Below are 14578 nucleotides of genomic sequence, written 5' to 3'. Positions count from 1 at the left end.
ACGCTTCAAGTGGAGGAGGCGACTGGGGCTTCAACGCAGCTGACATGACCATGTTCACGTGCAGTGCGTGGTCTTCATTTGATTTTATTTGATTTTGGGCTGATTTGGGGTATGCAGAGTCAGTTTGTCTGAGTCCAAACAAACATAGTGTGCCTGCCATAGCTAGTTTGTTTGTTAAAGCGTAATTTTTCCTCTGTGCTGTGCCTGTTGTGGGTTCTAGCTAGTAGTGTGTGTCCGTCTAGTGTCTGTTTTCAATTCTGTAGCGATGCTCATGCTCCAAGAATGTTTTGCCTCCAGTGAAACGTCTGTCAGAGATTGAGTGTACCCGTTACAGGACACCAGTATTCATGTGTGTGTGCCTCTCTCTCTCTCTCTCTGTCCGAACAGGGCGAGCTGATCACGTTCTACTACTACTGGAAGAAGACGCCGGAGGCAGCCAGTTCGCGAGCCCACCGCCGCCACCGAAGACAGCCCGTCTTCCGCCGCATCAAGACCCGCACCGCCTCCACGCCTGTCAACACCCCCTCACGCCCCCCCTCCAGCGAGTTTCGTAAGTGCCATCAGCCGCACGTTGTCCCAGAAGCCTCCCGTTCCCCCAGAAGAAGAACAAAAAAAAGACAAAAAAGAATGCTGCGAAAAATTCATTTACATTTTCAAGCAAAGCACAAATGTGTGATCCAGATCTCGGAGCGCTTCATCTGGTGTGTGAACGCCGGGCGGGGAGTACTCTACCGTTAAGTCTTAAAATCCACAATAGGCAGCATTTGCACCGTTAAAGCCACAGTAGGTGACGTTTTACACCAGAAATGCCGAGTGCAAGCTGCCTCTTTGGCATAATTACCAACCTGTGAAAGACCATAGATGGCAGGCACTGCCCTTGGGGCTCCAAATTCCTGCCAACCACATTAATGCGCTTGTGTTTCTCTCGTTCAGGAAATTGATGCTTGTCGCACCTTTTAGATTACTATTAGTGCTGCAAATTTAATGTCGTAGTTTATGTGTGTGTGTGTGTTTGAGAGTGCCATACAGACAGTGACATACAGATGTTGATGCTTGTGTTGATTCGTGTTGTTTGTGTTTGTGTGTGCTAACGGACATCTGTGTGTTTTCATTGGTGCAGTGGACCTGAGCTCAGCCAGCGAGGATGACTTTGACAGCGAGGACAGTGAGCAGGAGCTGAAGGGTTACGCCTGTCGTCACTGTTTCAGCACCAGTAAGTCACACGATGTCCTCTCCTCCACAACACCTGACAGCCACATTCTACATTCTCCTCCTACAGAACTCTGAGTCACATGACACAGTACTCTATCACTCACTGTCATATTATACCCTCCTCCAGAAAATGAGTAAAACAGTGTTTCTCTTTGTTGAACCCGTGTAAGACCAATCACGTATGCCTCATAACAGTAGGATGTAAAAAAAAAAATACTCCTTCTCATGACATGTGATGGTCACTTCTACAATTCCAGTTTGAAAACCATCATTCCCGAGACAGCTCTCTACTCCTCATACATATTTTAGCACCTGGATCACCACTGGTAATCGCAACCACACACTATTACTCCCGAGGCGTTTACTTATCGCTATATCACTCTGTGGAACGGTTACACATCCTCTCCAAAACTCCTGATCTTTTACTCAGCCTGTACTCAAAGATTTGCACTGGCCCACCCACAGAGTGACCCACTGTGTTGCTTATGAAGACACACAATCAATATCTCTCCGTTCAAATTGCGTATTTCAGAACACTTAATGTGGAAAACGTTCAGCACTATCGGCATAAATCAACTAGTTCAGTTCGATGAAGGAAACGAGCCACTCAAACGAGCCCACACTGATATGACTTCCAGCATGAGTTTGCTCATCTGACATCATTATCAGAGGTACCTGTCAAGCTCACCCTAAGCTCCAGCTCTGCTGCCCAGTCATCCAATCAGGTGCTCCGTGGGGCCCCCTCGTCTCGGGGTTAATAATCCCACCCAGCAGGAGCGTAATTTAGCGCCGCTCGCAGGGCCCGAGCCACGCGCCCAGTCGCGCCATGACAGATGGATGTCAGCGAGATTGTCAATGAGCATTCGATTCATCAGACGAAGCACCCAACCTGACATTCGTGCGCCCCGCTTTTTACCTCATTAAACCCCCCTGATAGGTAGTGGTGTGCCTTGGCACCCTGTGCCGTGCTCCCATCTGGTGTGTGTGGTGTGTGTGTGCGCATCCCTTACTGGCGCCACCTCACAGCCGGCTGCATTATTTAGTGCCGATGCACTCTTGGCTTTCGAGTCAGATGTGGGTGACTGCAATGGTGATGGAAAAGATCTTTGTGCTCATAGCGACTGTCAGAGGTGGCGGTAGCGGTGGCGGGGCTTGACTGTTCCGGTGGTAACCAGTGACCTGTGTCTTCACCCTCCTTTAGCCTCTAAAGACTGGCACCACGGGGGCCGGGAGAACATCTTGCTGTGCACCCCCTGCCGAATCCACTTCAAGAAGTACGGCGAGCTGCCGCCCATCGAAAAGCCTGTGGATCCACCGCCGTTCATGTTCAAACCCGTCAAAGAGGAAGAGGATGGGCTCAGCGGCAAGCATAGCATGAGGACCCGACGCAACCGAGGCTCGGTAAGCACCGACACACACACACACACACACACACAAAATGATGAGCACTAGACTGAGCAGACTCCCCAGGCCGATATGTTATTAACATGCTGTGGTATGTAGTGGTCTGTTTGTGAATGAAATGCAGTAGTTATTGGTATGCTGTCCTCTCCTTGAGGAAAAGAATCAAACGGTGTTGTGTAAGGCAGCGGGTGGAGCGTGACCCCTTCTGCTCTCTCCTCCCAGATGTCGACGCTACGAAGTGGCCGCAAGAAGCAGACAACCAGCCCTGATGGCAGAGCCTCCCCCACCACCGAGGACCTGCGCTCCAGCGAACGTACCTCCCCCAGCGGACGTACCTCTCCGAGCGGACGTACCTCTCCCAGCGCAGCCAGCACCTCCAGCACAGACAGCAAGACTGACTCCATGAAGAAACCCACCAAGGTACACACACACACACACACACACACACACACACACACACACACACACACACACACACACTGAACATCAGTCAGTGACTGACTTTCTCTCTTACCCACGCCCGTTGATAGAGACAGTCAGTGAAAATGCTAATCGTCAATTAGCTGGAAGTCAGTTCTTCAGAAAAATCATTGGGAGGTTTTCAGATTGTTAAACGCCATTGTTGCACTTAATCTCTTCAGACATGCTTAGTTGCACATTTATTGCACTGGCTGCAAGCTTCAGAATGAGACAAATGTTCCTCTCTCCCCCCCCTAAGCAGAAAATCAAGGAGGAGGCTCCGTCACCCATGAAGAGTGCCAAACGCCAGAGAGAGAAGGGCGCCTCAGACACCGAGGAGTCGGAGAGGACCGGCGCCAAGAAGTCTAAGACTCAGGTGGGCCTCCACGCTCAGAGCACACGTACACCTCGTCTGCACTACACTATGAGAATACACTCACTCTCTACCGAGGTGCTTTTACCTCCACTAAACTATGAGAATACACTCACTCTCTACCGAGGTGCTTTTACCTCCACTACACTATGAGAATACACTCACTCTCTACCGAGGTGCTTTTACCTCCCGGATGGTGGAATTATGATTTCATTTTGTATCAGTTTCACCCTCCTGGGTAATCGTAATTGCCTGCTTCTGCACATGTTACAAATCGTGTTCAGTGTGGGATTTAAGCTCAATTTAATTGTAGGTTTGTTCACAGACAGGCGGGTTATGGCAGGCACATCTTTTCAAAGATCATGCTTAGCAGCTGAGGTTGTTGTGGGTGTAATGTGTGTAGTTGTGAGTGATACGTGTTTCTCATGGATGACGAGTTGCTGACTGTAGTCTCCTCTGCCTTTCCCCTCCAGGAACTGGGTCGGCCGGACTCGCCGTCGGAGTTTGAAGGAGAGGGCGAGGGCGAGAGCTCAGACGGACGCAGCGTGAACGACGAGGGCAGCAGCGACCCCAAGGACATCGACCAGGACAACCGCAGCTCGTCGCCGAGCATCCCCAGCCCGCGTGACAACGAGAGCGACTCAGACTCGTCGGCCCAGCAGCACCTGCAGGCCCAGCACCCGCCCGTCATCCAGTGCCAGACAGGCGCGCTGCCCACCGCCTCCAACCCTTCCACATCTTCCTCCTCGTCCTCCTCAACGGCCGCGACAGCGACCTCCAACCCCCCCACGTCAGTGGCGGCGCCCCCTGCCTTACCTCCGCAGGTCTCCCCTGCCGGGCCGGCGCTGCCCATGCCCCCCCAGCCCCCCATGCCTCCGACAGGCCCACTCTCGCTCATCCAGTCCGGGGCGTCGCTCCACCCGCAGCGGCTGCCCTCACCTCACTCGCCCCTGCCTCAGAGTCTGCCTCAGGCGCCCTCGTCCTCTCAGACGGCCTCTCAGGCACTGGCGCCGCCTCCGCCACCGCCCCCGCCCCATCACGGCCCTCTGCCCCCCATGGCCCACCCGCTGCAGGCTGGACCGGCCCACCTTCCCCCCCATGGGCACCCAGCACACGCCATGCCCCTCCAGCCCTTCCCACTCTCACAAGCTCAGGTGCCCCCCTCGGCCCATCCAGGCCAGCCTCAACCCTCTGGTCTGTCCCAACAGCAGCGAGAGAGGGAGAGGGAGAGGGAGAGGGATCGAGACCGGGAGAGGGAGAGGGAGAGAGACAGAGAGAGGGAGAGGGAGCAGCAGCCTCCTCCCCACATGCCCCCCACCTCCCAGCCCCCGCCATCCTCGCAGGGAGCCCTCCAGCCGCCCCGCGAGCAACCGCTGCCCCCGGCGCCCATCTCCATGCCCCACATCAAGCCGCCGCCCACCACGCCTATCCCGCAGCTGCCCAGCGCGCCCTCGCACAAGCACGCGCCCCACCTGGCCGCACCACCCTTCCCCCAGATGCCCTCCAACCTGCCCCCGCCGCCAGCACTCAAGCCTCTCAGCTCGCTCTCCACCCACCACCCGCCCTCAGCGCACCCGCCTCCTCTGCAGCTCATGCCCCAGAGCCAGCAGCTGCAACCCCCGCCAGCACAGCCGCCCGTGCTCACCCAGTCCCAGATCCTGCCCGCCTCGGCCGGCCACGGGCCTCCGCTGCCACCCCCCCTCCCTCCGTCCGCCGCCGCCTCCTCGCACGGGCTGCCTTCCCAGGGGCCCTTCCCCACACACCCCTTCATCCCTGGGGGCTCGGCCGTGCAGCTCCCTTCCACGGCGCCGCCGCCCTCCTCCTCCTCCTCCTCCTCTGGCTCCATGCCTGGCCTGCCGCCTGTGGCCTCATCTATTTCCATGCCGCTGCCCGCCTCCGTCAGCACCAGCATGCCGGGACCCTCCTCGGTGCCGATGCCCGCCATGCAGATCAAGGAGGAGCCGATGGATGAGCCGATGGAAGAGCCCGAGAGCCCCCCGCCGCCCCAGAGGAGCCCCTCGCCGGAGCCCACCATTGTCAACACGCCCAGCCACGCCAGCCAGTCTGCAAGGTGAGGCCCGCGCATACACACACAACCACACACAGACTAACCAGCTGATCTTAACCTCTAAACAAATATATCTGCAAAGACACACCCTTTAAATATAGTTGAGAAATATACATTTGAAATATCAGTTGAGAGATGCACATACATATATTTGATTACTGTTTCTGTAAATTTGCCCGACTTGGTGTTCACGTCGCTGTTCAAGAACAACATGTAGCTAAGCTAAAGTCTTTGATGTCTCCTGCCTCCTGCCACACACAGCGATGGATCCCTCCCCAAACGCATTTAATTCCGTCCTTTAATGTCTTCAGCCTCAGTCATTCCCCATGCAGGTGGTCAGGGTAGGGGGGGGAGTGGGGGATTAGCCTTATCACAAAGCTATCACGGTGCTGCAGTCAGCAAGCGCAGACACGGGAGAGATTAATGGCCACGTTTGCTCCAGCAAACGACTCCATCACAGCCCCCTTGTCTTGTTAGGTGTGTGGCGGCCATTGTCTCTTAAGTGCCGTCACCCCAGCGCTGCCAATGCATAGCAATGAGCCCCTGTTAATGCACCCTGTATCTCATTACCACCCCTCATTCTCACACGCACGCCGCTGAGTGCCTGCGCCTCAGGTGTAATAAGCAAACATGTCAAAGGTTATTTATTTTATTCGTTGGGTAATGGTTTCTTTCTCCACACGCACAAATTGGTGGTATCCATTTCCGTGAGTAGGTGTGTTGTTTTTCGTAGTCGGGGGCCTTCCTTGCTTTTTAATTTCGCTTTGCCCTCCTGGGGGCTTTCAGGGAATGTCGGATTTCAAAATTGAATGATCTGTGTCACGTTTACCTAAAACTATATAAGCATTTTAGCTAGATTGCCTTGGGTAATTGATAGCCTCCCCTCTGTATATGGCAGGTTTTTGGTGATCGTGTGTGTCTGTTAGAAATGTCTTAACATTTGGTTCTGTTTTTGCAGGTTCTATAAACATTTGGACAGGGGCTACAACACCTGTGCCAGAACGGACTTCTACTTCACTCCGCAGGCCTCGTCAAAGCTGGCGAAGAAGCGCGAGGAGGCCGTGGAGAGGGCCAAGAGGGAGGTCGAGCAGAAGGCCCGCGAGGAGAAGGAGAAAGAGCGGGAGCGGGAGAAGGAGCGAGAGAGGGAACGCGAGCGGGAGAAGGAGGCTGATCGGGCTGCGGTAAGTCTTGGGGTCTTCTTCTTTTTGATCACGGAGAAGAGTAGGTGAAGGGGAAGTGGTGAGTGAAAGTGCGGGAGAAGTGGCTCTTGGTATGCATGTCTCTGCTCCAGCCAACCCGCACTCAAGAGCACCTAATTCAGCTAATCAAATAGCTGAGCAGGATCTGATTAGCGAGATTAGATCTGTTAGATTAGGGCCCAAGAGATGATCCTGTAAAAATAGGAGACTCGGCTTGGAACTAGAGCCGCCGTCTGTGTTCACCCGAGTCGTTGGAACTCAAATATGTCAGTGGGGTCTGTTTTATAAGCATATGGCTCATCATTGGCATTCGCTTCTCTTCTCCCCCCCGCACAGAAAGCCTCCAGCTCTCACGAAAGCCGGATGGAGCAGCAGATGCAAAACCACGCCCACATGCGTCAGTCCTTCGACGGCCAGCAAACCACCATCGCCGCCGTGCCGCCCTACATCGGGCCCGACACGCCGGCGCTGCGCACGCTCAGCGAGTACGCGCGGCCGCACGTCATGTCGCCCACCAACCGCAACCACCCCTTCTTCATGTCGCTCAACCCCAACGACCCGCTGCTGGCCTACCACATGCCGGGCCTGTACAACGCCGACCCGGGGATGCGGGAACGAGAGATGCGCGAACGCGAGATGCGGGAACGCGAGATCCGCGAGCGGGAGATGCGCGAGCGCATGAAGCCCGGCTTCGAGGTGAAGCCGCCCGAGATGGACGGCCTGCACCCGTCGGCCAACCCCATGGAGCACTTCGCCCGGCACGGCGCCATCTCGCTGCCGCACATGGCCGGCCCGCACCACTTCGCCTTCCACCCGGGACTGAACCCGCTGGAGCGTGAGCGGCTAGCGTTGGCTGGCCCGCAGCTGAGACCCGACATGAGCTACCCGGAGCGGCTGGCGGCCGAGCGGCTGGCGGCCGAGCGCATGGCCTCGGTGGCCGCCAACGACCCCATCGCCCGGCTGCAGATGTTCAACGTCACGCCGCACCACCATCAGCACTCGCACATCCACTCGCACCTACACCTGCACCAGCAGGACCCACTGAACCAAGGTGAGGGAAACCCTCGAACCGCCGGCCAAAGCCCACCCCCACGCATGGCACCGCCGCCCAGACACGCCAACCGCTCTGCTCGCGACATTTTATGTGAGACGCTTCCCTTTAGCTTTGACAAAGACCATTTTTAGTGTGTGTGTTAACACGCAGGCCATTGTAAACATTTAGAGTGCGTTCGAAACAGGAGGTAGCTGCCTCATTGCTGTAATAGACAGGTGTCTAACCAGACATGACTTTGAGTGAAGGCATATTCCAAAAAGTATTGGTTTCGAACGACCTTTTAGGATAGCATTTACGGTGACGTGTGACGTTGGCACACTGCAAGAACATTAGGCTAGCTAACATAGGCTAACTACAATTTGCAGTTGCCGGAGGGAGCTGCCGCACAGATTTATGGGTAATGGGCAGCTTCAAGGCAACATTGATGCTGCCTTCAAAAACGACCGTTACAGGGGAAGTTCTAAGTTATCTTACTAAACAGGAAAAGACAGAACAAACATTTCAAATGACACTCGATGCCCCGCTGTCCAGTTAGATACCCAGTTAGATAGCATTTTAGCCAGTTTCGAACGCACTCTTAGTGTTTCAAGCAGCAAGTCAGTTAGCACGCTTGCTACGCTTTTTGTGAATTGTTAAATAATTTGCTTGATGGCTTTTGCGGCTTGATTAGCACACTGGCATGTGGCATTTCCACAAGTGTGTTTAAAGTGCATGCTGTGGTGAGTGTGTGTACTGTGTTGTAATACCCCATGTTCTTTGACCAAACGATGCTGACGCGGCGAAGGTGGTGGTGAATGTCTTGTGTGTCCCCCAGGTTCTGGGGCCCACCCGTTAGTCGACCCGCTCGGTGGTGGACCGCACCTGGCTCGCTTCCCCTACCCGCACGGAGCCATCCCCAATGCCCTGCTGGGCCAGCCCCACGAGCACGAGATGCTGCGACATCCAGTGTTTGGTAAGGCAACCGTAACAACGTACTCTACCACTTGACAAATGCCAGCCGTGATCTTACACTTCAGTGTTACGCTCCTGACTGAGACTCACGCCCCTGCTCTGTGTGTCCCTGCAGGTACTCCATACCCAGGCCGGGAGCTGCAAGGGGGTCTGCCTCCCCACATGTCAGCAGCGCACCAGCTTCAGGCCATGCACGCCCAGTCGGCAGAGCTCCAGAGGCTAGCCATGGAGCAGCAGTGGCTGCACGGACACCCACACATGCACGGACACCCACTGCCCGGCCAGGAGGACTACTACAGGTCAGTCGAGGGGGGAACTTGGGCAACAAGTAGTTAGGGCTAGCAACATGAGCAGTAGGATCAGAAGTAGAAAAGGAACTGTGTGTGCATTATTAGTATAGTTGCAGCTGTAAATTGGCAATTTCTTATTTCGGTTTGAGGTTGTTTCAATTTCAGTTTACCTATGTGAATTCACCTAGAGAATATGCTGCTTTCGTTTTTGGCGTTCAATCACCATTTAAGTGTCAGTGTGGCCCTTTTGTCTTAATTTGTTGTGTTTTGGCTTGTGTTTCAGTCGGCTGAAGAAGGAAAGTGACAAGCAGTTGTAACCAACTGAGGGAGATGCGAGGAGACGAGAGGTCGGCAGGACACAGGAAGTTGTGACCGAACGCAGTCATGGAGAGGAACTCTACGGTGTCCTTGGACCGTTTTTTTTATCTTATTTTAAGACAAAGAAAGAAAAAAGGAAAAGAGCAAACACCGATGGTTGCCGGTTTCCTTTGCTGTTATGGACGTTTCATTCTTTGTTTTATTTTTGTTTCGTTTTTTTCCCCATTTGGAGAAAGGAACTGAGACTTTGGTATATAGCGTTCAAGTAGTGACAACGTCCTCAAGACTGATTGTGACTTTCCTGCATGACATCCAACTCCGAGAAGCTTCCCTGACCTGTTTTTTTCGTAGGTGCTAGAGAACAAGACACTTTTGTCACTGTGCTTATGAAGAACGAGCGGAGAAAAAAGAGACGAAAACAAGGAAGACAAACTGACGGGCCATTATATCTGAAAAAAGTGCTATCTTAAATTCAATGTTTATTTTAATACATTGTAGAACGTTTTCATAATTTTAAGAGGAAAAAAGCTGCAGCATGGCGTTTTTTTCGAGTCTGTAAATAGTATATATACATATAATTATTATTATTATAATTATTATTATTATTATTATTAGGTGTGGATTCCTAACCAAGTTGTTAGACCCTTCCAGTATAATAGCTCTGAAGCATTATCCCTTGTTTCAGAGGGGAGCGAGATGGCTCTGTTTGGGTTTGTTAAGTTTGCCGGTACAGCAGTACCTCACATGGATCCACCATATGCTTCACGTTCAGTCCGATGTCATTTCTTGCCAGCCGCAAAACGAATTAAAAAAAGAAAAAACAACATCATTATCAACACAAACGGGACTGTTTACCCATGCTCCCTTTTAATGTTTGAACTCGACAGGCGTCGAGTTGAAGATTTGAGACACACGAAGAGGAGGGGGATGAGCCGTGTCTTAATTGGGTCATTAAGGAGAGTACCCAAACACAAGACATGAGCGCGCATACTCACATAACTCTGAAAAAAAAACTAGAAAATTGCACTAAATTTTTAAGCACTCATTTTGGCATTTTCATAACCAATTGGCCCTGTTGCAAATCAGAAACAAATGTGGAATATGCCATTTTAAAAATGTCATTAGTTTCACACTGTAGTTCCAGTTCCTTTATTACCTGAATCATGTCAGTACCTTGCACAAACATGCAGTAGCGCTAAAACGGCCCTATTGGCATCTCTACTTCAGCTCTTTGAGGAGTGGTTTTTAATGCTTCAGTTTTAAGACTTACCAATGGGTGCTTCATATAAACCATCGCAGCACAGTTGCTCCCACCCTGCCTACGTATCCCATGATGCTGTCCTCCCCCTGCTAAAAAACCCAGGGCTCCTCCCTCACTTAACCTCCAGCTTCACTGTAACAACTCAAGGTACCATACTCACTGTGATGCCGCCTAGGCAAGTTCCAGAGGGTTAAGTGGTTGGACCAGAGAGAGAGAGTGTGTGTGTGTGTGTGTGTGTGTGTGTGTGTGTGTGTGTGTGTGTGTGTGAGAAGATGGCAAGACAAAAAGTGCATGTGTTTACAGTAGAGGAGAAATACATGCTCCCAGTCCAGGACCTGTACATTCCTTTACAACTGCTGTGTCTAATAGTACACGGCTCCCCTGCCCAGCACCTCCTTGCAGTCATGGCTGGGGGGTCTAAAGTGGGGGGGTCGGCCGTGTACTCGCCACTGTTTGACTGTTACATGCAGTATTTACACGGTCATTTCTACCATGTCACCTCAAGCTCATTATCCCTTTGTCCACTTACATCTTCCCCAGGTTATATATATATATATCTGCATCTTGCACTCAGAGTCTAAGCTCTGAGATCTCTGAACTGGTCTAACCCTCACATCATGGGGCTACTCATGGTCCCTGTTGTCGGCAGTGGGTAGTATTTTGCAGGCATGCTCTTTGGAGTGACACCAGCTGAGTTTAATTTCGAAAGGTGCAGCTTTTTTTGTCCTCTTTTTCCCCCTCGATGTGGGTCTGAATCCACACTGGGCTTTTTATGAGAATGAAAAACTCTGCCATTGACCTGTCTCTGTCTGTACGGTGTACTGAGCATTTGATTTCTCTCTCCCTTGCTTTATTTTTACCAGCAATCTCCCCACCCCTCTGTTCCTCTTTTGTGTCTCAAACCTTTGATGTTAAGTGTTGTCAACGGTTTAGCTTCTCGTTTTAAAAGCGGCAATAGCAGAATGTAAATTCTGACTGCTAAGATTTATATATATACTGGTATCTTGAAGCTTATTGTACATATTAGTAGTCGCCATGGGATGACACAATGTAAACAAAAAGTAGAAATAATTAAGACAAATTGTGAGTCCTGTGTTCTCTCCATTTGAGTATTTTGTAATTTTTTTGAAAAATTTGTGGAATTAAAATAAAACTAAGTTACACCACAAGGCACATGTTCAGTTTTGTGAGAATATATTTATACATTTGTATTTTATGCATCTAACTATATTAAGATGTTTGTGTTGTAGATGACATGCAACATTAATGTTCTACAACTGGTAACTTTCCATGTTGAATGGTCTTTGCATAGAAATGGGTAAACTACTGCATATTCACATAACTTGAGTAGGCTCACAGCAGAAAGCAAAGAAACCATGTTTCATGTGTGGGGCCTACGTGTGGTAGTCATGATACCACCCCTGTATCTAGTTATCCGTCTACTGAGAGGATAAGAATGAGTTACAGAGCTCCAGACTCCACCTGCCCCCGAGACCCAACGTTCGGAGATTCTCAGCAGACGTGGCCACAGCTGCGAAGAGGAGCAGGAGGGAGGCGTGTGCAGAGCAGCAGTCTCCATTTTAGTACTCTGAAAACGTCGTGTGGCTCAACCCTGTTTGATGGTGTGTCGTTTCTCCCACGGTGTGGTATTTTTTAGTCAACGCCCAGCCATTTGTTTATCACACGAGAACATAAACTGCCTTACTCCCTAATAGTCTTATGTCATACTGTGTTGCCATTGCTGTTGTCTATAAACAGCGTATACACCTGAACATGTAGGCTGCCATGGACGAACTGGTTCACAGATAATGGAATGGAGACTGGTAGGGCCACGAGTTAATTTGACCGAAGACAATTGACCTACTTAAATTACTGATGAGTAGGCTATCCACGTTCTTATCTTGTAGAAAACCGACGTCATACTCTGGTATATTCCCCACGGAAATTAGACTAAGTATAGGCCTACAACATAGGCTAATGTATTAAGTCTTCGCTGTCTAAATCATTTGGAAATCATCCATCTAGAAAGTTGTAGGCCCAACAGGCCTACCAAACAGACGAAATACTGGTCCTAAAACAACAGACGTCAAAATCACTTTGGATCATTTTCATGGCTGGTCATGAAGTAGGTAACAGGATCGAAGCGGATTTTAATTAGCCATAGTTGAACCAGTAACGTAAGTGATACTTTAAGGCGGCAGAGTGAAGAGTCCAGTTCAGTGGCGTCGGAAGGTGTTTGACATTGGGAGGGACGAAACGGGGCGGTGTCAATAAGATCAGAGTAAGTGTGATCAATGTTACAGTTACACCAAATCCGACCTTTTAAAACGTTTTTTTTATTGAACACTTTCTTTTATTTAGAACTGGCAAACCGTACAAGGGTGGCAATACTTAGTGACTATGTTGGAGCATTTTAAAACTACATAACGTCAGAAAGATTTGCCATTCGATAGAAAAGCATGCATTTTGGGTGGACGGCCAACATAATGCGCTGGAACAAAGGTGATGGCATCTGATGGCGGTCATCAAAGAATAGCTACATTGTAGCCAATAAAAAAATAGCTACATTGTAGCCAATTTAAAAAAAAAAAAAGCTACATTGTAGCGCTAACGTGTTCTCCCTCACTGTCCCTTCATTCAGCAATGCCTCTCACAGCCATCAGTCTGTTCCCACTGTCGCTGATAAGATGCGATCAGATATTGTGATTCGGGGTATGGATTTATTTGTTTTGAGAGTTGCCCCCTCAAAATGAGAGTTGATATCAAAATCAAAAATATCCCTAACTTTCATGACTTCATGGTGGTCCTACACGTGCACTTCACAAATCGCACAATATGGGCTAAATTTGAACAGAAAGTAAAACGGCTATCATTTAATTTTTTTTCCATTCTCACGGTATGTTATATCATATGAGGTCGGTGGAGAGGTAAAAAGATACATCTCGGCATTGCCTTTTCTTCATGACCAAAATCAAACTGACATTTACTTTAACAAAAAAATTAAACAAAATAATGGCTCTAGCTGCCATTTACGTTTCATCACAGATGGCTGTCAGTATGAAAGAACTGAATTAGCTTGAGGTTGATTTGCATTATTAGATTGTCTGGCACAGCCTACTCTGTCTCATCATGTGGTTAAGAAATCTATTCTAGTTCAAACAATAACGTCCCTGAATTCCATCGGAACCTTGTCAAATACCAACGGTTTTACCAGGTGTTTTGACCAGCACATGTTCAAACAGCAACTGGTTCAGAAGGAGTTCTACACTCCTTTTGAAATAAAGTAAAGTCTGTTTCAGGAAAAAAACATAATGTCATCTCTGAATATGACCTATATGTATATTCTTCCCTCTATGACTCAAGTCAGCATTTCACTGCAAATGTTTTAAACTCCGAACAAATTTCCAAGCATGAGATGTTGGCCTTGTCAGAGAGGTTGGCTCAGATCCTGAACATCGTGTCCCTTCCAGCTCATCCTCTCAATCACGGGCCAGTGCTTGTGTGAGATGTATCCTCTTTGTCAGCGTAAAGTCTACATGTCATGCGACTCTTCCTGTCTGACGGAGGGTAGCCTGCTCCTTCTTCGGGAGTCTGTGACCGTGCTCTGCCCTGTACCCTGGCTGTCCATGTTTATGTGAATTGGTGGCACTGCCACTGCAGTGAGGGTGATTTGCCTCTGGGCAGAATCTCATTTGTGGCAGAGGACTGGCTTGCCATGCAGGGGGTTGGCAGCTCATCACTGTGGCCTGTTGACTGCGTATCAGATCAGTGCTGAGCTCAGGTTGTTTTTCTAGTCAAGACTGCTTTACTTTAAAATATTTGAATGTTGAATATACTGTTACTTTTCAATAAATGGAAAAATCCAGTGGGTATACTGGACACACAGAGAGTGTCCAGTCCAGTGTTCTTTTTTTCATGTATTGCACAGTGATAGACATGAGAGGAAAGGCTAACTAATCATTTTTTGCTTAAAAAATACATATAAATAA

At 50.0% G+C, this 14578-nt stretch overlaps 1 protein-coding gene across 7 annotated transcripts in view; it reads left to right on the top strand.

Annotated features, from left to right (window-relative positions):
* Positions 1-10134, top strand: part of rerea (arginine-glutamic acid dipeptide (RE) repeats a) — a 157481-nt gene extending 147347 nt beyond the window's left edge. For 6 of the 7 annotated variants that reach the window (XM_031566386.2, XM_031566384.2, XM_031566388.2 and 3 more), the window contains 11 exons: positions 388-550; positions 1121-1213; positions 2414-2613; positions 2839-3036; positions 3338-3451; positions 3922-5519; positions 6475-6697; positions 7052-7766; positions 8554-8721; positions 8836-9019; positions 9294-10134. In XM_031566386.2, coding sequence (XP_031422246.1) covers positions 388-550; positions 1121-1213; positions 2414-2613; positions 2839-3036; positions 3338-3451; positions 3922-5519; positions 6475-6697; positions 7052-7766; positions 8554-8721; positions 8836-9019; positions 9294-9327 — 3690 coding nt within the window. In that variant the 3' untranslated portion in view covers positions 9328-10134. The remainder of the gene's footprint in view (positions 1-387; positions 551-1120; positions 1214-2413; positions 2614-2838; positions 3037-3337; positions 3452-3921; positions 5520-6474; positions 6698-7051; positions 7767-8553; positions 8722-8835; positions 9020-9293) is intronic. The other variant, XM_031566389.2, reaches the window with a different exon arrangement.
* The last annotated feature ends 4444 nt before the right edge of the window (positions 10135-14578 follow it).

The sequence above is a fragment of the Clupea harengus genome, chromosome 4, assembly GCF_900700415.2.
Source record: "Clupea harengus chromosome 4, Ch_v2.0.2, whole genome shotgun sequence".
NCBI classification, from domain to species: Eukaryota; Metazoa; Chordata; class Actinopteri; order Clupeiformes; family Clupeidae; genus Clupea; species Clupea harengus.
This window is presented reverse-complemented; position numbering and strand designations above follow the sequence as displayed.